This window comes from Barbus barbus, assembly GCF_936440315.1.
Source record: "Barbus barbus genome assembly, chromosome: 25".
In the NCBI taxonomy this organism is placed as follows: domain Eukaryota; kingdom Metazoa; phylum Chordata; class Actinopteri; order Cypriniformes; family Cyprinidae; genus Barbus; species Barbus barbus.
In genome coordinates this window covers 20,465,842-20,489,848 of record NC_136753.1, presented here as the reverse complement: position 1 = coordinate 20,489,848, position 24,007 = coordinate 20,465,842, and the positions used below count along the sequence as shown (strand labels likewise).

The 24,007-nt window shown below is 40.4% G+C and overlaps 1 protein-coding gene across 2 annotated transcripts in view; it reads left to right on the top strand.

The window, feature by feature from the left end:
* LOC306845358 (gamma-aminobutyric acid receptor subunit gamma-3) overlaps window positions 1–21,118 on the top strand; it is a gene marked incomplete at both ends in the record, with an annotated part of 110,683 nt that extends 89,565 nt beyond the window's left edge. Inside the window, 4 exons of one of the 2 annotated variants that reach the window (XM_079378110.1) lie at window positions 8,062–8,199; window positions 15,390–15,542; window positions 19,185–19,390; window positions 20,840–21,118. In XM_079378110.1, the coding sequence (XP_079234236.1) occupies window positions 8,062–8,199; window positions 15,390–15,542; window positions 19,185–19,390; window positions 20,840–21,118 (776 nt within the window). The remainder of the gene's footprint in view (window positions 1–8,061; window positions 8,200–15,389; window positions 15,543–19,184; window positions 19,391–20,839) is intronic. The other variant, XM_079378111.1, reaches the window with a different exon arrangement.
* Between the last annotated feature and the right edge of the window lie 2,889 nt (window positions 21,119–24,007).

Sequence of the window (24,007 nt, the reverse complement as noted above, 5' to 3'; positions counted from 1 at the left end):
GATTAAAAAGGCATTCAGTAATATTGTGAGCTGAACAAAGGGAGGATGTAATGTTTAAAATTGAGCAAAACACTCAGACACCAATTATAATGCTGATCTAGGACGGAATCAGTTCATTAAATAAAGTGGGAATTTTTAAATGATGATAGGGACTGCTGTGATTATCTTTTGATCATGCACCTCTTCTGTCTGCAACAGCTCTTTTTTTCAGCAGGCACTAAAAGAGCACATGCTGATCTCTTAATACCTCGAAGTCAGAGGAGTTGGTGAGGATTAATGATTAAGTATTGCCAGGAAGTGAAAAAATGTCCTCAAGCAGAACTAAGAAGATCATGTTAACATGTAGAAAGGTATATTATGAACAACAAAAGTTGGTGAAATCAATGCCCAACCCTCAATAAAAGCACAACCCAATAGTCAGGTTGCCGATTATTGGTTTAAATTTGTTGTTAACCCAAAAATGCCTTCCCAAACTTGATTTTCTTGTATGATGTTGTGCATAACAAATTTTTCCCCACCTCCAAATTTCCATCAAACATTTTAAAACAAGGTAATGCCTACAGTATGTATGTTTCTCATCGTTTCTCACATTGAACCAATAGCTGCGCTAACATGCTGTCATAAATTAAGATCGAGCTCCTTTGAACCAGGTGAAGAGATCCTGATCATGTTACTTTCAGATATGTGTAGTAGCTTGGGAAATTGCATGGAACATTTGAAGTCTTTAAAAAGTTATGAACCACGATGAGATATTAATCCCTAATCAAACTCATCTAATGAGAACCTTGGCACAAACTCAGTTCTTATGCAAGCCAGAGTTTGGCAGCAGACCTACATAGTCAGGATTCACAAGTCTGGTGGGGCATAACAAAGTGCTGAAGGAAAGTGCTGTACCATTAACTGAAATCCCAGCGAGAAATCCCCAGTGCTTAAAGAGGTGCTGGATGTGATGAAGTCTCCAAGAGTTATTTAATTCATCCAAAGCAAATGGTGCAGTTCAGTGGTTTAGTACCAAAGAGGGATGGAAGAATTCGGTGTTGTATAGACATACACTGGGTTGCAGTTCATGGGTCTTGGCTGGTTTTCGGAGCCGTTGGGCAAATCATTGAATCTGTTCATTTAACTCAGTTCTATATAAATACTTTTATGAGCCAAGAGTACACAAACAATAGTGCTGACAGTCACTCGTGAGGATTAGATTTGAACAGGTCAGTGTTTTTTATAGTGTGATTATAAACTTACTCTTTGATTTGGCCATTTGAAATGGAATGTGATATGCCACATACCAACATGCTTTTTCAGAGAACTGAGGGCATGAAGTCATTTGAAAATTATTATTTAATGCAGATAAACATTTTCAATAAATTCAACAGTCAAAAAAGGGAGAACAAGTTCAACATAGTGTTTGACATTACACATTACCATAGAAATAATAACTTCCTTTACCAATGTATAAATTTACAAATGTTTACCTCAGCTTACCATCTAAATAAGCAGGGAAATTGCTCAGCATTATCTTCCCACCTAATTTTCTTCCTGTGCAATGTACTGTTAAACTCAAACGTTGGTCAGTCTCATTATTCCAAAGAAAGAGTCTTATTGTAAGTGTGATATTGCTTTTACACAAGTTAAATGAACATATTCAATATTAAGTAACTTACATTTTAGACTCAATGCCAGTTACTTTGTCTGTTTTTGATCCTCCAACGAAAATAGTTCCAAACAAAGCTGCAGCTTGTCTCTAAGCAACACACAGGCAATGTTGTATTCCTAAATGTTTTGGCCTTTATTTTGATAGGACAGTGAACAGTGAGAGGAATCGATGTGGGAAAGAGAGGGGGGCAGGATCGGGAAAGGTCCACGAACCAAGACTCGAACTCTTGTGCTGGCCACACAGCTATCAGTGCTGAAATAATTAGCATTTTTGAATGAAACAGTTGAGTAAATGATTCAATGACTCACTCATGAAGTGTGTTGGTGAATTCGAAACCACATGCATATTACTCTTACTATTTTTATTGTATCTTTATATGGCAGGAATAGTCAGAGTAGTATTCATTCAGCAGATTTTAGTTTAGTTATATCTATTGTTTGAAATTCTAGCAAACAATAATACCAAATATAAGATTATGAAACCATTCTATTTGATACGTTCAGACACTCAATCAATGATAATACAATTTCAGCTCTGGTCCCCTGGTACCCCTAAAATACATCTATGGAGGCTGCATCTATTTTACTATTGTGTACACAGAATTTTAATTGAAACTATTTTGCTGATCCTTTGCAACCTCTTTATGGCTGATTGAGCCAAGAAGTTGTAAACTTTATACAATACACTACTAATTATTTCTCACAGTTCACATGGATGGCACAATGGGATTTACCCAGGGTAAGGATGAGGATTTTTCAGCTTATTTCCATGCCAATTAATAAAGTGCTTTTTTCTTTTCCTTTAAACCTATACATCTCTACTGGATATAGTTCTTGCTAGTTCCAATTAATAGGATTGAGAATTTAATGGATGTCCAACAGGTGTTTATGAAACTCTTAAAATACACAGTAATAGTATTGCACATATAAACTTTCACCCTCTCTTGTTTTGTGTATTTTTACAGCATTGAATCATTGCACATTCACTTCAGATCTCAATCTTGTTTTGGTCCATACTATGAAAATAAATAGGGTCAAATGTTGTTTGGACCCCAGTCACTATCCCTGTAAGGCCCATTAAATGTTTAAGCAATATCAAACAGGTGAAAAAAACTCCAAAAAGTGTCTTGATTCTATTATTTGCTGGTATAAAATGTAAACTGATTGTGGTCAAGAACATCTTTATTAGTACTTGAATGCGGGAAAGATCGGGAAAGGTCCACGAACCAAGACTCGAACTCGAACTTGTGCTGGCCACACAGCTATCAGCACTGAAATAATTTGCATTTTTGAATGAAACATTTGAATAAATGATTCAGTGACTCACTCAGAGTAGTACGCTAGAATTCAGAATTCTGCAAGTCACTTAAATTGTTCCTTAATGAATTAGCATGTATGAAGGAATCGATAGAATGAATGATTCCATGACTCACTTAAGACACTTGTCACTTGTCACCACCTACTGGTATAACAATGTAACCAGCAGAAAGAGGCACTGAATATACATAACCTTATATATTATATTTGCACTAGTTCCTGCAGCCAAGATGATTTTAAGATTACCTCTTTTGCAGCCAGGGTGTTTTTCTGATTCATTTGCATCAGCTTAGTTCAGCGTAATGAACTAAGCTGATGGTTTTTGTAGAGGTTTGAACTGACTGTCTGAGTGGGTTGTGATCAGTTGTCTATTGCCTCAAAGCTTTCAATCTTTCCCTTTTTGAATGTTTACTCTTTTTCTGTTTTTTTCCTTGCCTATGCATATCTTTTTAAAACTCTACTCTTCTTGTGTCCTCTGCATGGCCCACAGCTACACTGAATCCCATCTGAGACACCCAATTTTTAGCAGGTCTAAAACACTCCCATTCATCCTCAGTCGCCATCAGTTTCTTCTTTAGTACTTAAGGCCAAATCCGTCACACCAGCCCTGAATAAAGCCATTGTTTTACCCATGTCTCAGCTGGTCTGAATGTGACTTTGTGTCTGTGCATATTCATGTTAATGTTATGTAGCTGTCCTGATTATTGAGTGAGGAGGAGCTGATTTTGCAATCGCCTTTAAAAATGTGTGACTAAAGAATTTACTCGCTCTGCTTTTGTCTGTGAAATGTAAAGCTCCACTCTGCTAGATGATTCCCCACATCTCTGTATCAATGGTGTCACTCAAGATTATTTTCATTGCTGTATTTCTCTCTCCCCCACATTTGCTCATCAAATAACAAAAGATAGAGCTCATGCTGATTTTTTTTAATTGTATTTAGAGCTGCTTTTCATAAAGACCAAATGTTTAGTTGAAAATTATTAATATCTCAAATACTGACATAATGAGGATATAAGTTATATAAGTATGTTGTTTATGTGATTATTCTCTTTTTATATATCTTTGGCATTTTACCGTATTAGTGTTATTAATATTGCATACTACGTATTCTTGTGACCCTAAAACCAATATAAAACCAAAACTTTTTTTTTAATGTTTTTGAAACTCTCTTCTACTCACCAAGGCTGCATTTTATTTGATGGCAATATAGTAATATTGTGAAATATGAACTTTTTTGTTTTATTATATGTACTAATTAAATGTCATTTATTTCTGTAATGGCAAAGCTAAATTTTCAGCAGCCATTACTTCAGTCTCCAGTGTCACATGATCCTTCAGAAATGATTGTAATGTGTTGATTTGGTGCTCACATTTCTTCTTATTGTCAGTGTAGAAAACAGTTTAATATTGCTGCTTGATCATTTTTATTTTTACAAATTTCTTTCAGCCATTACACATTAAATGACCAAATGTGACAGGAAAGACTTGAAATATATTCGTATTTCAAATAAAAGTTATTCTTTGAAACTTTCTATTCATGAAATTCACAATTTCCACAAAAATAAGCAGCACAACTGTTTTCAACACTGAGCACCACATCATCATATTAGAATATTTCTGAAGGATCATGTGACACTGAAGACTTGAGTAATGAGTGCTAAAAATTCAGCTTTGTCATCACAGGAATAAATTACATTTTTAAATATATTACAACAGAAAAAAGTTATTTTAATAATATTGTAATAATATTTCACAATATTACTGTTTTTACTGCATTATTGATTAAATAATTGCAGCCTTGGTGAGAACAAGAGACTTCATTCAAAAACACCACAAAATCTTAGTGATTCCAAACTTTTGAATGGTAGTGTATATCTATGTCAGTTTTTTATGAAACTGTCCATTATTTTGCAAGGAAGTAGTTCATGACTCTGACAGTGTCCATTCAGGGTCTGACTGTCTCTATATCCTGTCTGGTTTTAGCCAGTCTCAGCAGGCACGAAAGCAAACCAGCCAGCTCTGCATTGAGGGTATTAGTATTGTGCTCTAGTCCTGCACCGCATGTGTGGACAGGACTCACAAGGTCTATAAAACAATTTTTTAAATGGTCAGTTACTAAATACAAAATCATGCTACAGAAGGCTGTAAGGTGGAAGTACATTAACAGTTTGTATGTGTGTGTGTGTGTGTGTGTGTGTAAAATCTTTGATTTTTTAACAAAGATCAATGTTTATTCTTTTCTTATTTGATTGTATTTCTGTGGGTCATAAGATGAGCCATAAATCTTTTTTGCCCACCTAAGCAGCATGGCATTCTCATCCGACATGGCAGACAGAGGCAGGATGTGTAAGCTGAAATGTATGGCTCGCATTTAGTCCTTCACAAATCAATAGTAACCTCCTTTGTTGATGAATGATGAAATTACAAAGTTATTTGTTATGCTACCAAGGCTTTCTCCACACACCCTATTAGGTTTAAATCACATCGCTGCCTATCTTCCCACCATCACGGGAAGTTCTTGCATGCTGTGATTCATCAGCGCCCCTTTCTTCACCCACTGAGGCCAATGGATGGTGTTCTGGTTCCCATGGCGATGGCTATTTTTTCCTCTGATTAAGTGGAATTTGCTTGTACCCTTTAGCCCAACATGACTTAAGGGTTATACAATAATGAACCAAGGACAATGCAAATGGGAGAGACAGAGACAGAGGGTGGCAGGGCAACTGTTGGGATGAAATGGAGCAGGAGTGTATCTTTGACACTGCCCATGGATAATTATGAAAAGAAATATAAAGAGATCTCCACTTCCACCCAATGAACTGAATATGATGCAAGGAGAACAGAAGTGTGGCATCAAGCTGGAGACAGCAGGTTATTTTAGTCATGTCTGACGAACAAGAAGTTCAACAATATGATTGAAAAGTAAGTGGTTTCACTGGCAAGGCATTTAGAGTTTGACAGTGGCCATATATATACTAAAAATCAAAAATTGATATTTCCTACTGGCACCATAAAGCAGATTTAAACTTTTGCACAGTATGTCTTTGATTTAGTCCACTCACATGATTTGCATCAGGATCACACTATTGTTCTTGCAATTTAAACCATTCTTTTATTTAGAAGTTAGTTTCTCATTAAGTCCATCCGAATTACTATTAATTAAATTGATTTACTTGCCAAAGTCAATTTTTATTTTGAATTTGGCACATGGTGAGTATCCATTTGGACCTATATACCACTAAAAGGGTTTCATTCAGCAGATTTTAGTTTAGTTATATCTATTGTTTGCAATTCAAGCAAACAATAATACCAAATATAAGATTATGAAATCATTCTATTTGATACGTTCAGACACTCAATCAATGATAATACAATTTCAGCTCTGGTCCCCTGGTACCCCTAAAATACATCTATGGAGGCTGCATCTATTTTACTATTGTGTACACAGAATTTTAATTGAAACTATTTTGCTGATCCTTTGCAACCTCTTTATGGCTGATTGAGCCAAGAAGTTGTAAACTTTATACAATACACTACTAATTATTTCTTACAGTTCACATGGATGGCACAATGGGATTTACCCAGGGTAAGGATGAGGATTTTTCAGCTTATTTCCATGCCAATTAATAAAGTGTTTTTTTCTTTTCCTTTAACCCTATACATCTCTACTGGATATAGTTCTTGCTAGTTCCAATTAATAGGATTGAGAATTTAATGGATGTCCAACAGGTGTTTATGAAACTCTTAAAATACACAGTAATAGTATTGCACATATAAACTTTCACCCTCTCTTGTTTTGTGTATTTTTGCAGCATTGAATCATTGCACATTCACTTCAGATCTCAATCTTGTTTTGGTCCATACTATGAAACTAAATAGGGTCAAATGTTGTTTGGACCCCAGTCACTATCCCTGTAAGGCCCATTAAATGTTTAAGCAATATCAAACAGGTGAAAAAAGCTCCAAAAAGTGTCTTGATTCTATGATTCACTGGTATAAAATGTCAACTGATTGTGGTCAAGAACATCTTTATTGGTACTTGAATGCCCTCTGCATAGACCAAGGAGAATTTTAATGACATTCAATTATTCAAAAAGCATCTTTTATCTTCTTCCACATTTAGTGTGCTTAATCTGATCAGAGAATGACAATTACCGCAGATGGCTATTAGGCTTGATTACCATTTAACAGCACAGGTCATTGTGTGTTTAACGGAATTAATATGTATTTCTGTGGAAATCTAATTGTGCTGTTTTTTAATCACAGTGTCTGGATGAAGTACATCCACTCACTTATCAAAGAATAGTCTATAAGAAATATTAGAAACTCTTGGAGCATTCTTGAACATGAGTGGCTTCAGCACCAGCACTCTTGCTGCTTATAGGGACAGTTCACACAAAAATGAAAACATTATTTAGTCACCTTCAAGTCTTTCCGAACCTGTGTGAATTTATTACTTTTTTCTTTTTTTCTTACTAATTTTGAAGAATTATTTCGGTCACAACGAAACATGGCATTGGAGATTTGACTCAAAATAACAATTTGTTTATGAATCCAGCATCATTTCATCTTTCATTAACTTGCCAAGGCACTAATCATGCTTTTTCAGTGAATAATGATTTAAATGTCTGTCTGTTTCTTTCAGAAAAAAAATATTGTATGGCTCTAGTAGACTCATGCATCTTTTTGTGATCAGTCTTCAAAAATTATCTTTTTGTGAAAGAACGTCATACAGTTTTGTCACGACATGAGGGTGAGTAAATAATGACAATTTTAATTTCTGGGTGAACTATCCCTTTAAGGCAGAATTTAAAAAAAAGAGTGTGAAATATCATACGCGAGAGACGTACATCTCAAGGTTGGGTGTCAGCATCAAGATGGATGCTGTGTATAATCGAACCAAACTTCTCATTTACTTGTTCTCTCTCTATGCCTTTGTCTTCCTTGTGCCTGTGATGTGCGTTTTATTAGCATGCTCTAGGCTAGAGACAAATGCTGCAGTTCGATGCCTGACACTGGGCTGCACTCAGGCATCCATCATAAGTGAAGGGGGTGCTAGGGGTCACTGGCTTATGCTCTGTGTAATTACAGATGGATACCCACGAGATGAAATGATTTACAAGTGGAGAAAGAATTCGGTGCAGGCAGCTGATCAGAAGTCATGGAGACTTTACCAGTTCGACTTCATGGGCCTGAGAAACACCACAGACATAATCAAGACAACAGCAGGTAATTGTTTTTTTGTTTTTTGTTTTTTGTTTTTTGCTCTATTAAATGGATCTAATAGGAGTTTGATTATGAATAAAGAAGTTAAATAAACAAGCTTGTTAGAAGGTTCAAAAGTCTCTTATGTTCAATGGCTACATTTGTTTGATCAAAATTATAGTAAAATATTAATACTGTGAAAAATGATTGCAATTCACAATAATGTCTCAGGTTACGTATGTAACCATGGTTCCCTGAAGGGAACGAGACGCTGCGTCGAAAACGCATATGGGAACGCCTTCAGCGTGACCAGGCTCTGAATATGATGTGTAATCAGTCAAACAAGGGCGAGGCGTCACGGGCGGGGTGACGTCACGACCAGGAAGCATATAAGCACGTGCGGCGGAGCCGGCTTCAGCTTCAAGTCATGAAGCAAGCGCTGGCAGGGATGCCGGAAGTGTGGCAACGCGACGCAGCGTCTCGTTCCCTTCAGGGAACCATGGTTACATACGTAACCTGAGACGTTCCCTTCCAGGAACTTCGAGCTGCGTCGAAAACGCATATGGGAACGAGATACCAACGCCGCCAGACTGACAAGTCCCTGCCTGGTGTCAGGACGAAAGGACAGAGGAGCCGGGAGTGGCTCGGATGTCGAGGTCATAGAACCTAACGAAAGTCAGGGGCCTGGACCACCCAGCTGCGTTGCAGATGTCCTGCATGGAACACCTGCCCAGAAGGCCTCGGAGGCCGCCACACCTCGGGTTGAGTGCGCTCTGACTCCCACCGGCCATGGCACCCACAATCCACCTACTAAGAGGAGGGCTTCGTAGCAGGAAGACCCCTCTTAGGCGGACCATAGCACACGGGCAGCTGGTCCGCTTTCTCCACAGGGAGGACCTGTGGATGTATGCGTCTAGTGCTCGCACTGGACACATACGGTTGTGCTTCTCCTGGTCTGGCTCCCCGAAGGGAGGAGGACAGAAGGCCTGCAGTACAACCGGCTGTGGAACGACTGATGGGACCTTCGGAACATACCCCACGCGGGGGTAGAGGAATACTTTCGCCGAACCGGGCGCAAAGTGAATAGAGGCCGTAGTCAGGGCCTGAAGGTCACTCACCCTCCTCAGAGAGGTGATAGCCAATAAGAAAACGGTCTTGATAGTGAGGAGTCTCTCTGTTATCTCCTGAATGGGCTCGAAAGGTGCATTGCACAGAGCCTCCAGAACCACAGCCAGATCCCACGTAGGGACGAGATCGTTCCGGATGCCTCAGCCTCAGCGCACCGTGGAGGAAACGTGTAACCAGGGGGTGTCTACCCACTGACTGGCCACCGGTAAGGGCGTGGTATGATGAAATAGCTGCCACGTAGACCTTAACAGTGTAATGGGTTACCCCTGCGGAGAAACGGGCCTGCAGGAACTCCAGTACTGCACCAACGGGGCAGTTGACTGGGTCGAGCTGGCGGTCCCCGCACCAAGAAGTGAAGAGCCTCCACTTCAAGGCGTACAGTTTCCTCGTAGAGGGAGCTCTGGATTGGAGGATGGTCTCGACAACCTCGGTTGACAGACCGGAAGCTATGAGCTGTGCCCCCTCAGGGGTCACACCAACAGCTTCCATCACTCCGGGCGAGGGTGCACCTCGGTGCCCCCGGCCTGTGAGAGGAGGTCCCTCCTGACGGGCACTTCCCACGGAGTGCCGTCGAGGAGATATATCAGGTCCGAGAACCATACTCGGCCCGGCCAGAACGGTGCTACTAACAGTAGACTGACCTCGTCCCGGCACACTCTCGCCAGAACTCCAGGGAGCAGAGCGATCGGGGGGAAGGCGTACAGACGGAGCCTCGGCCACGTCTGTACCATAGCGTCCAGTCCCGGAGGAGCTGGAGGGGTCAGCGAGAACCAGAGAGGACATTGTGCTGACTCTTGAGTCGCAAAGAGGTCCACCTGGGCCTGGCCGAAAATACCCCGAATCTGCTTCACCACCTCGGGGTGAAGCCTCCATTCCCCGGGCCTCAGCCCCTGCCTAGACAGGATGTCTGCTCCCACATTGAGATGCCCAGGTATGTGCATAGCTCTCAGAGATAAGAGCTTGCCCTGGGACCACACAAGGATCTGGTGTGCCAGCTTGTACAAGGGGCGCGACCGCAGACCTCCTTGGTGGTTGATGTAAGAGACCACTGCCGTGCTGTCGGTGCGCACCAGCACGTGGTGATCTCTCAGGTCTGGGAGGAAGTGCTTGAGTGCACGGAACACCGCTAACATCTCTAGCTGATTGATATGCCACGTCAGGTGGCAACCTCTCCACAGACCGCGGGCAGGGTGGCCACTCATGACCGCACCCCAACCGGTGAGGGAAGCGTCCGTCGCTAGCGAGACGCGGCGACAAGGAGCTCCCAACACCGGGCCCTGGGACAAGAACCAAGGATTCCTCCACATGTCGAAGGCACGGACACAACGGCGTGACACTTTGACAGCGCGGAGTGAGTTTCCCCTCAGGGAGACCCCCTTGGTCTTGAGCCACCACTGTAGGGGTCTCATGTACAGCAGGCCAGAAGGTATCACGCTGGACGCAGCTGCCATGAGCCCCAGCAGTCTCTGAAACTGCTTGACAGTGAGTGACTGGCCTTCTCGCACTCTCCTGACTGTAGTAAGGATCGACTCGATCCGAGCAGGGGACAATCGTGCCTGCATCGTGGTCGAATCCCACACCACGCCTAGATAAGTGATTCTCAGAACCGGAGAAAGCACACTTTTCTTGGCGTTCAGTCTCAACCCCAGTTCTTTCATGTGGGCGAGAACGACATCTCGATGCCGAACCGCCAACCGCTCTGATTGAGCGAGGATCAACCAATCGTCGATATAATTGAGTATGCGGATGCCCTGAAGCCGCAACGGGGCCAGTGCCGCATCCACACACTTGGTGAAAGTGCGGGGTGAAAGTGCTAGGCCGAAGGGAAGAACCCGATATTGGTACGCTTTGCCCCCAAAGGCGAACCTCAGGAACTTCCTGTGAGAAGGAAGGATGGAAACATGGAAATATGCGTCCTTGAGATCTATCGTGACAAATCAGTCCTCGGACCTGATTTGAGTCACGACCTGCTTGATAGTAATCATGCTGAACTTCAGCTTTCTGACTGAGCGGTTCAGTAGGCGCAGATCCAGTATGGGCCTCAGCCCTCCATCCTTCTTCGGAAAAATGAAGTACCGGCTGTAGAAACCGGACTGGGTCTCGTGAGGAGGAACCAACTCGATGGCTTCCTTCCTCAGCAGAGTACCAACTTCCTGTTCCAAAACCAGAGCCTGCCCGGGGCGGACCTCAGTCATAACAACCCCGCAGAACGGCGGGGGTGGCCCGCCGAACTGAATACGATAGCCTTTCCCTACGGTCTGCAGGACCCAAGGAGACACATTCGGCAGCCGCTGCCAGGCTGTCAAATGCTCTACTAAGGGAATCAGTCTCTCGAGACTGACCTCTGGTGCAGCCAGACCGCGGTCTTGAAGCGGCGCACCGGCAGGAGACGCGTAATCTGGCGGCTGAGGCGAGTTTCTCGGCTCCGCGCTGCCGGGCAGACAAACCTGAGAAATATACTCGCTGGGACCGGCTGTGCCCTGGAACAGCGGCAGGGTCAGCAGACAAGTCCCTGGAGGGCACCGAGGGGAGACGGTCACCGTGTGCCGCGGTGTAAGACGCTCCACCCCGGTAGGGGTCGTCCTCCGTAGTCCTAGGGCTCACCCGTCAGGACCTCTGAACGAACCAGACCCTGCAAGGCAGGACCCAAAGAGACACATTCGGCAGCTCGCTGCCCAATGATCTTCTAAGGGAATCAGTCTCTCGAGACTGACCTCTGGGTTCAGAGAAGCGGCCAGACCGCTGTCTCGATGCGGCGCACCGGAATGAGACGCGTAATCTGGCGGCTGAGGCGAGTTTCTCGGCTCCGCGCTGCCGGGCGGACAAACCTGAGAAATATACTCGCTGGGACCGGCTGTGCCCTGGAACAGCGGCAGGGTCAGCAGACAAGTCCCTGGAGGGCACCGAGGTGAAGTGGTCACCGAGTGCGGCGGTGCAAGCCAATCCACCCCAGTAGGGGTCGCCCTCCGCGGTCCTGGGGCTCGCCCGTCAGGACCTTTTGCGCGAGGAGCTGGTATGCGGAGGAGGCTGCGCCCGCCCAGCAGCCACCTGAGTTTAGAGAGCGCGCATACCCTCTGCCCACCAAAGATGTTGTAAGCAGAGCAGGAGCCTTCAAAGGCGATGCCGTGGAGGGAGACAGATAGCTCGCAAGCGTCTGTTCAACCCGCGGCATCGCCGCATACCCGCGCTCATTCAGTTCCCGCGGGAACGACTGGCCGGGACGAAAAGATTTCACCCGCGATCTCGACACCTCGGTGAGGAGATCGGGGAAAACGGAAGGCTCCTGTGTAGAAGTAGCTCTCTGGGGCGAGAGAGGCGGCGAAACCTCGTCAACGCTCGTCACATCAACCTCCTCGGAGGACGCAGCGTCAAGCCCTCGTCTCGGGGGAAGAGATCGCTTCCGAACCGAGAGACGGGGCGCCAGATCAGGCGCGGGAGGAGATAGGGACATGCCCGTCTGACTCTCGCCAGCCAGATCAGCCTTTTTCTCTTTTTTTTCTCTCCGCAAGCCCCACGAGCGCAGCCGCCGCTCTGCCTTTTTTTCTCTGATTTAAAGGCAGAAGCGGGACCAGCTTTATTCATTTTATGCTTGTGCAAACACTGCAGCTTACAAAGCTCATAGTTATGTCATATTGGGGTGACAGAGGCAGCGAAACCTCGTGAACGCTTGTCACATCAACCTCCTCAGAGGAAGAGAGACGAAGCATTGAGCCCTTCCACACCGAGAGACGGGGCGCCAGATCTGGCGGATACGGGAGGAGATAAGGACATGCCCGTCTCACACTCGCCAGCCAGATCAGCCTGCGAGCCCCACGAGTGCAGCCGCCGCTCTGCCTCGGCAGCAGCGGGACCGGCACCGCGTGGGGAGCTCGCGAAGGCTCCCTTCTCGAAGAGAGCCCTCCGGGTGCGGAGACCGATTCTGCGTGCTCCGCACCCAGGCAGACCACGCACAAATCGCGTGTGTCCTCGCTCGTGATATAGCGAGGGCAAGGATGCACACACGACTCAAAACGTGGTCTGAAAGCTTCACCCCTGAGCTTGCCCTTGGCTTTGGCATGATACTGAATGCTTTCCACTTAAAACTAGGACAAACAACAGTAAATAAGACTGACACACACAGAGCGCTCCGCTGAATGACAAAAAGCTGAAGCCGGCTCCGCCGCACGTGCTTATATGCTTCCTGGTCGTGACGTCACCCCGCCCGTGACGCCTCGCCCTTGTTTGACTGATTACACATCATATTCAGAGCCTGGTCACGCTGAAGGCGTTCCCATATGCGTTTTCGACGCAGCTCGAAGTTCCTGGAAGGGAACCATATATTCTATTTAAATATATTTAAAAGTATTATTTATTCTTGCTATGGCAAAGTCTTCAGTGTCTCGTGATCCTTCAGAAATCATTTTAATATGCGTATTTGGTTTAAGAAACATTTCTTACTATTATCAGTGTTACTACAGTTGTGCTGCTTAATATTTTTGTGGAAACTGTTAAAAGTTTTATTAAATGATCAATAAAAAGCTCATGAACAATATTTATTTTAAATAGAAATTGTAATAGTATATTTACTCATACTTTTGATTAATTTAATGGTCAGTAAAATAGTATACATTAAAAAAAACTGATCATAACATTTTCATAGCTATATATTTTGGGGCTATAAGTTTTGAGGCCAAAATTTTCTAACTCAACCTAGCATGAATAAAAATGCTCAGTATAATATCTTCCTTTAATTTACATTATTAAATTATGCTAAACTAGCATTGACCTATTTTCTCAAGCAACTAACTTTACATCCTTTTAATGTCCTGGATTCATTGCACCATTGTATTTTGTGGCAGAAAGACATTTGCATTTGTTTAATGATGGTTTTACACTCAATAGAAGCGAGCAGATCAGCTGAAGATGATATTTAAGGTTGTTTCTCTTGACAGTGTATTTATCGAATTTTATATACAATTTTTCTAAAATGTTACCCCCTGCAGTATCTTAATGGACCCCCATTAAGATTGAAAACTCTGGGTCAGAGGATTGTAAGTGGTTGAAATGTCACTTCAGTTAAAGCACTACTGTACATACAGAATTGGATGACATTTTCTCAGGGCTTAGTAACTCTTCGTGTGAACAAGAAATGTTATATCCTCATATTCAAATACCAAATCTGTTATACTAGGATGGTAGAGAATAGCATTTTTGGTGCAAATCAGTGTTATATTCACTTTGCATTGAATCAAAGTTATACAGTAATGTTTCATATTTTCAGAGAGAGATAATTTCAAAGGACTGTGACGTCAGAAAAATAAACAGTGCATCAAGCTTCAATAAACTTTTTAAGATACAGATAATATCAACAAATCAATTTTAGATAGAGAAGTGTTCCCATGAAGGCGTGAACTACAACCTAGAAAAGCTGATTTGGGCATGTTGTAACATGGCTAGCAATTTTCAAATTAGCAATACAAGAGGTCTCTATGTGAGAACTGCAGCACAGCATGGAAAAATTATTTGCAATATGTGGGAAAAGATCAAAAGACATAGTACAGTTGAATTTTTGTTTCGTTCTATCATTTCACACACTGTTTATTCTCAGCCTGTGAAAATGGATAGTGACCTGATTATCACTGTATGAAGGAAAAATCTTCTATAGGCTACAATGAAAAGTGAAAAGGTTTTGTTTAGGCAAAACCGTAATAAAGTAACTGAAAGACAAAGTTCACAATATCTGTGCAGTATGAAAGAAGCAAGATGGTTTCAAACATTTTAAAATTTCAGATATGCAAGTACAAGGCTAACCTGTATATTAGCATCGCTGTAGAAACTGTTGAACTGAGAGATTTTGCATTTAGCATTTTTCTATACTTTAGATATGTTCCTACTATTCCATTTGAATACTTCAAATAGGTTTGAAATCTGGATATCAAGTGTCAATAAAGAAGAGAGAAAAATTCTAAAGCGTTGCTATTAAATCAGAGTGAGTGCCAGAATATTTTCAAGGTCATGGTCAGCTTCTTACAAAAAAAAAAAAAAAAAAAAGTTTTTTTTTAAATACTCATGCACACGTTTCATCATTTTTTTCTCTCTCTCTCCAGGTGACTATGTGGTGATGACTGTATATTTTGACCTGAGCAGAAGAATGGGATACTTCACAATTCAGACCTACATCCCCTGCATTCTTACTGTGGTTCTCTCTTGGGTCTCCTTTTGGATCAAAAAAGATGCAACTCCAGCCAGAACAGCACTAGGTACATGCAGTAAATACAGATACCTGATCCTTGTGTGATTCATTCATATGCAACTCGATGTTTGGGTTTCTTTGTCTTTAAATAGGCAGTATTAAAATTGAAATTTGTGATATTTAAAGGAATAGTTCACCCAAAAATGAAAATGTACTCACCCTCAGGTCATCTAAGAGTTTTTTTTTTTCGTTCTTCATTGGAAACAGATTTGGAGAATTTTCAATTTACATCACTCGTTCATCAATGGATCCTCTTTAAATGGGAGTCCAAATAGCTGATTAAAATATTACAGTAATCCACAAGTAATTCAAACAACTCAATTATCAGTTACTATCTTGTGAAGCAAAAAGCTGTTTGTAAAAAAAAAAAAATAATCTATCAATAAGTATTTTAGGTTTTTTTTTGGATTTGGTTTTTAACTTCAGACCATCACTTCTGACTAAAATACAAATCAAATCTGACTAAAATCAGCTGTTTGAACTCTTATTCTAATGGCCCCCCTATTCACCACAGAGGTTCTATTGTTGAGCATTTGATGTGATGTTAAATTTCTCCAAATCTTTTAAGAAGAAACAAACTCATTTGAATCTTGGATGGCCTGAAGGTGAACACATTTTAATTTTGGGGCAAACTATTCATTTAATAAATGTTTTGTTTTATTCGTTAACCAAGTTCACATATTATGAGAATGAACGACAGTATTTGTATTTGTCTTTATATTTTATTACATATGCATTCTTATAAAAGGAAAATCTGTGTTTTATTTTTAGTGTGTGTATTTGTTCACATTCTTTCATGTTTCATGAAAGCGCTTCATCTGCTTTTTTGTTGGCTTTACTCATTTCTTTATAGTTTCCTGCTTTGATTAAGTCCATGTCCTCTCCTGGTAAATGTCACTTTTGTCAAGGTAATTTTTTCTTTTTTCATCTTTTTTTTTTTATTTATCAACAAACTTTAGTTATGCCTGTAGTTTTTCTTTTATTTTGGTGTCTTTGTTTAGACCATGTTATTTCTTTTCATTTTTCCTCATATTGTCCTATGAGAGATCCACATGTAAAGTATCATGCAACATAATTTAGAAAGACTTTTAATCTGTCTCATGATGTAGCTTGATTAGCTTGCCACTCTTAGTCTGTCTTGTTTGATTACCTCTGAACACACCACAGATCAGTGTGGCCTGAGATGGTGTTCCCTCTGAAGATTCTCAAGCTAACAAGCAGGATCGGTGACGGTCAAAAAAAACAGGATCCTAGATTGACACAAATTGGTTATATTACACCAATCCTATAGCTAAATGCTAAGTAATCTGGAAGAAAAGGCCAGAGCCCTGCTCAATCTATGTTTGGAAGAAAAGGAATAAACTGGCAACATACTCTGAGAAGAAAAAGAAGGATGAATGCAATTAATCTGTCTGACAAAAGAAGTCATTACACCTTCAGTGGAAAGAAAGGGAGTAGGAGAAAAAGTAGAGATTTACTTTACAGGCATCCAGTTGATCGATGAAGTCCAGAGAGAAAGGCAGCCAAGATAAAATGTGAGAGAGAGAGGGCTTGGGCTCACAGCTGTGGAAATGTCAGGTTAGAAAAGGATGTGACCAAGATAGAACCCAGAAGAATGGCGAGGGGTCAAATATAGGGTGGTCAGTCTGTCTTTTTGAGCAACTTTTTGTTGACTAACTTGAAAATGTATTTCATTTGGTAATACCGCAAATTAACTGCTTTTGTTCAGTCTATACATGGTCAAAAAAGAATATGGACACCCAAACAGTACACTCATATGTGCTTTTTTATTTTGAAACCATGGGTGATAGGGATAAGAGCCTCCCTTTTCTGCTATAACAACTTCCTCTCTCCTGGGAAGACTTTCCAATATGTTGGAACATGGTTGCTGGGATTTGCTCCCATTCAGACGTGAGAGCGTCAGTAAGGTCAGGCACTGATGTTGGTCACTATCATTGTTCAAATTTTTCCCAGAGGTCTTGGTGTCACAGTGGTGTTCAGGTTTAGGCAGTCAGTTTGGTCTATATTCCCCGCCTTATGCATAGAAGCATTATATATATATATATATATATATATATATATATATATATATATATATATATATTTGCTTAATACTGTATATACCTGTTAATGGGTTTAACTAAAATAGCGAGACCTGTTAATTAGAATATAGCATCCATGTACTTAGCATGTAAGTGCACAGTGCATGTATTATGACTAAACCTACTTGACTATATTTAGTTATAGAAATTAATGTAATTTTATAGGTCAGTCCACGTGGATTTTTTTTTTTTTTTACTTTGCCATCACAACAATAAAACGTCAATCAAACGAACATTATATTTAAAAATAATAATAATAATAATAATTTACATTTTAGAAAAGTTATTTTATTTTAATAATGTTTCACAATATAACTGTTATTATTTTATTATTTTGTTATTATTATTTTTCTATCAAATAAATGCAGCCTTGGTGATCATAAGAATCTTCATTCGCCCAACTTAACAACCCCAAACATTTACACAGTAATGTTATATTAATGATAATAATAAAATATAAAAAAACTGAAATTTGAGCAGAGAAGTACTGAACACATCAAACAGTCGGTCTACAATCATTCAACTCTTCCCACCCACAAACCAACAGCCTGGGTATCATCATTGATAAGTATAGGAAGTACAGCATTACAGTCATTTCAACATCCAGAGAGTCGTTATGTCATTCTTATCCATCGCAAAAACAGACGAGAGAACTAATGAGGCTAAAATGGAGCCAAGCAGTTCGAGAAAGAGTGCCATTTTGAAACGCATATTTCATTCACAAGCTTTTCTGACTCAGGCAGGCAGTCATTTAACTAAGTGCCACTGTATCAGGGGAAGTCAGTCTAACAGGTGAAGGTAATCACCGTGGCCAGCAACAGCAGAGGAAAAAGGAATGGAGTGCGAAATTTCTGTCAGAAGTAGATGAAGCTTGCTTGTTTCCATAGAAACCCTTGCAAAACAGGAGCACAGTCACTGGTTCTCTGAGGCAACTCTAAATGTCCATGCAAGATTGGAGCTAAGAATGTCTACACGCTTCTGAGATTCTAGGTGTTTGTGTGGGTGGCAGTTTTTTTATTTGCAGGTGCCTCTGTTCCTATCGAATACAAGAGAATGACTTTGGCATCTGGACGTGTAAGATTGAAAGAAAAAAACAACATTGTGTTGTCTTTCTGTTAAAAATAATAACAATAATTTGCTGTAGTGGTGATGTATGGTGGTGGTTAAAGTATTGCATTAGTTTCTCTCATATTGGCTGTTTTAAAATCCTGTCTATGTAGGGCATTTCAGGGCATTTCCTTTCAAGCCTAGTGAGGCAGATTACTAGGTTTTAGAACACAGCTATTGTATTACACCTGTCCAACAGCTACCAGAGCAATGGAGTCTTAGATGGAACTTAATGAGGTCTACTCAGCGAAATGGCATCCCATAATTAGCTTAGAGCCAAAAAGTAACAGTGTTTTGTATTCAGCAGAGATATCAAACTACATTTTACACATGCTAACAATGTCAGCATACACTTTACATGATTTAGCTAATTTTTTTCATTAGCAGGCATTTCCCTTGTTACCAGGCTTTGCATCTAATATCCTCTTTTGGTTATGCAGGAATAACAACAGTATTAACCATGACAACGCTCAGCACGGTGGCACGGACATCACTACCCAGAGTCTCATACGTCACAGCAATGGACCTTTTCGTCACTGTCTGTTTCCTGTTTGTTTTTGCGGCTCTCATGGAGTACGCCACACTCAATTATTACTCCTACAGCGCTCGCAGTCGCAGACCAACCTGCAACAAGACAAAAAGATCGGTGAGCACCATATTCTGAATCATTTAAAGTTAGGAGAAAACTATGTATCCTGTTCACACAATATCTAAGGGACGCTTTAATTTTCTTGCTCTAACAGGGGGCTCCTGAGTTTCTAGCAATCTATAAAAGGATTCATGTACAATATCTATATTAAAATGAAGACTGAAAACTTCCAATGCCATTTTTAAAACAGTACATTCAGCTAATCATGTTTAATTTAGCATCAATGTGCTTTGGCTTGAAATGAGAGAGTGAAAGTGGAATAATATAAGAGACAATAGTAGGGTTTAGCAGTAATTATTATTATATATATATATATATATATATATATATATTTAATAATTATATATATATATATATACTGTACTACTCTTCAAACGTTTGGAGTCCATAAGATTTAAAAAATGCTTCTTGTGCAGATATCTCTTATATGTGTGTGTGTATATATATATATATATATACACTAACGGCCATGATTGACCAATGTGAATCAAGTAATCTGGTATTGACATGTATGGTGTACGGTAAGTCATTAAATTGTTAGTTTCAGTGGGAATTGATAGACAGAATGTATCGTTGTTATACTTTTATAACAATATAGTGATGCGTTATTACTATACGATCTATGCAGACAAAAGTTAATTTTCCCATTATTTTGATATAGGCGATCTCTCCGGATGGTATGGTATGGAAATATGATTTCATTAGGCTGTCGTTGTTAGTCTTTGTCTATGTGTGTAATGTGATGCTAAATTACGATTGAGCAAGCACATCTTACTTTTTATTCATTGTGTTTCTCCGGTGGCAGTCTCCGCAGGTGAAATTTTCCCACTCGCTCGTCGATCACTCATTTTGATTAGATCTTATCTCTGCTGAGAAGCACAGATAATTACCATAGCAATTTTACACAACACAAATATTACCCTATAGGTGATCTCACATAGATTATCTTTCAGTGGTGTAATTACCATGCTTTGCTAGTTATGTCACAATAATGAGATGAATGACAGGGAATAAGTGGCAGAAAACTGCTGGAGAGTTTTGGGTATGTGGTCTAGAAGGGTTTAGAGGAAGGATTTAGACAACCATGCTCAGATTTTAAGGTCATCGTATCTGCCCGTGAGAGATCGATGCTGCACTTGACTTGCCCACCGGAAAGAATACTGTTAGTTCAAGTGAGTGGGAATCTCTTAGAAGCCACCATGATCTTATGTTTTGATAAACAGCCCACTCTGAAGGATTTGTTTTGCTCACGGCATAGATTAGATGCACTTCAGCTAAACTTGTGTTGTTCTATTGGGTGAAATTTTGTGTACAGTACATGCAAAGCTCATCCAAATTTAGGACTCCAGTGATGATTTCCATTCACTCAAAATAAGGTTTTTGGGATGCATACTGCAAAACAAGAGCCCTTAAAATTCTAAAACAATGTTGTTTTTTGTCCAACAGAACTACTCAGTACTGGATGTGGGACCTCCTCCCACAGTTATCACGCTCAACAACTCCATGTACTGGCAGGAGTTTGATGATGCCTGTGTTTATGAGTGCCTGGATGGAAAAGACTGCCAGAGTTTCTTCTGCTGCTACGAAGAGTGCAAAGATGGAGCGTGGCGAAAGGGCCGTGTGCATATAGACATTTTGGAACTCGATGCATACTCTCGTGTCTTCTTTCCCACCTCTTTCCTATTGTTCAATGTTGTCTACTGGGTAGGCTACTTGTATCTTTAGCGGTCCCACACACCTCACAACGCAAAGAACTTGACTTTTGGTTCTGTCAGAGCAGACACGAAGAACAGACTGAACCAGGACTTTTCAAGGTAGGGTAAAAATAAAAGTGGATACCGGTTATCAGAGTTGAGCTGTGGTGATTCAAGGACTTCTCCAGTAGGAGATGAAAATGAAAGATGAGACAATGCTACAGGAACCGAAAGCTACAGCAGATGCATCAAAACCCTTAAAACCAGGCTGTTTTTATATGGTCAAGGAGGATATTGCCACAAGCTCTTTAAGTGGTTGCAGTTCTCTGACAAAGACCTTTGCCTTTTGTTCTTCAGGTACCAGGGAAAAAAAGATTCACAATGTTCCCCTCACACAATCTCGTCTTTTTATCGTTGAGAGAGCAGCTGTAAGAAGTCAAGGTGTGAAAAATCCTTAGGCCAAGACAGCGTGAGTAAAAAAATGCCTTGCATAGCATGTGACCCTCTGACTTTTGGTGTCTCTTACAATTCTGGTAGATCGTTCACTTGAATGGAAACCTGTCATCTAGCCATCAGTCAAAACCAGAGCGGCTTTCATGTAAGTGCAGCTTTCAGAGCCATCTATAGTGCCTTCCACTGGAGGAGAAGCCATCAGGCAGAGAAATCTTAGAAATGATGGCAGGAGCATCGTCTGGTCTTGACTGACTGCTGATGGTTTTCTTTTGGAGTTTATTCGAGCTTTAGTTATAGTCAATCATTATTTTGATACATTCAACATGGCTAAACCCATCGTCACTGCATGTTATATGATAGTATTACGCTCTACCCTGAATCAGCACAATAATGACAAGAGAGTAGATCCATTTTGAAATATTTGGAATATTAATTAGTATGTAGACTGCAAATGTTTGCCTATATTTCTAGATTTTATTACATATTTTTTTCCACACAAAAGAGAAATTAATTAAAGATTAAATCAATATATTATATAGTAGATAATATTTAATTTTAAAATGTCTAAACTCTATTAGCATTAATCTATTAGTTAAAAAGTGCATGTATAGAATGGATCTTAAGTTCCATAGATTCTCACCCTTCAGTCCAGCCTGAGTTGGCACAGTAGTTGCTGTCCATGTGTACACCCAAAGGAAATCACGGAAAGTGAGTGTCTCTGGATCATCATTGACACATTTGTATTATTTACAGATTTTATGATTTTGGACTTGCATCTACAGCCCCATCCTATGATATGGCAATACATTTGACATGTGCAGGTTGGGTATCACTGCATATACTGTATAGGATAGTTCTTTCAATAAGTAAAATTCTGTCATCCTTTATTCACACTCATATACTGTACATTAGATTTCTCACTTATGGGATACAAAAGGAGTGGAAGAATGACAAGGCTGCGCTTTTTCATGCAATGAAATTCGGTAGTGCTTTTTGAAAACAGAAAAATCTTACAGGTTTGGAACGACATGAGGGTGAGTACATACTGACAGATTTTTTTTTTTTGAGTGAAATATCCACTTAGTAATAAAAAGAAGTGTTGGAGTAATACTCAATCAAAACAATCAGTAACACTTTACAAATGGTTAACATTAGTTAATGCATTAGGTATCTTTGAAGTAACAATGAATAACATTTTCACAGCATTTGTAATGTCAGTTTATAAATATACTGATGTTCATTCATAGCACATTAACTTATCTTACAGTTCATGATACCCCATGCATTAGCTCATGTTAGTGAATTGAAAGTGTTACCAAACAATCTTCAGCACACTGCAGTAAGAAACCCTACATAATCACTGTGCTCATTACCGAACTGTAATTCACAATAAGAGTTGCTCCTGTGTTGCCTTAGGGTCACCTGCACAGAGATACTGTGAGATGATCCATTAGAGAAAGACAAATGGATTAATATAAGGTATCTACGTCAAATTATAGTCATTACCAAAGGATACACACTAGCTGAAAACATTCTGAGGCAATCTCAAACACTTTTTTTTCTCGAACTATGATGAATTATTTTGTAGTCATGTTACATTATCACTATCACTATCATCTCATGGGTAATATATTAATGTGTGATGCACATCAAGGCAATATTATTGTTAATTTCTTCCTCAACGATTGTAGCAATTTTTTTTTTTTTAATGGAACATTTTTCCATCTCATACCACTGTAGTGGGCTGTGGATTCTACCATTCTGGCGCCAGCTTCAGCTCTAATACATCTGACCTACAGAAGATATCAATATTTAATCAATCAAGTCATTTTCCACCTGGGCTCTCTCTAAGTTTCATCTTTGAAGTCACGTTTGTATTCGATTTCATCTTTTACAGGTACTCGTTTTAGTTTGTGCCAAGCATCTTTGTAAGGTAATCTTTTTAAGGATTGTCTCGGAGTCTGTTAATGAAGTTCTGATTAACCAGAAATGTGCTGTGAATTGCTGCCAAGCTGATTCTCCTCTTGCATTTCATGACGCTATAGTAATTTCTTTTGTTGTGGCTTCTAGAAGGTGTCAATCCACTATTGACCTGTTTTGCGATTCTGTTTGATGATAATCTGTGAGTGCTTCAACATGTTGTTATTGCAGCTGTTAATTCAGTTTGACGTACAATAATTATTAGCTGTTCATTTATCGTGGTGCTAGAGCTTCAAACTGATCATCGTTCGACTTCAACCATCAGAGGTTTTTGCTCTTCACTCCCAAGGAATCAGACAAATCCGACTTTGCCAAAAGGTCATGTTAGTTACCTAAAGCCATATGCTGGAATTAAATCCAATTATACAGCTTTTTATAGTGGCCTAATAATGACATTAATTCCAATGACGAAGTACTCTGAGGAAGGAAATAGAAAATCTTGTGCATTAGCCCTTGATGTATTTCAAGATTATTTGGTCACTTTTTG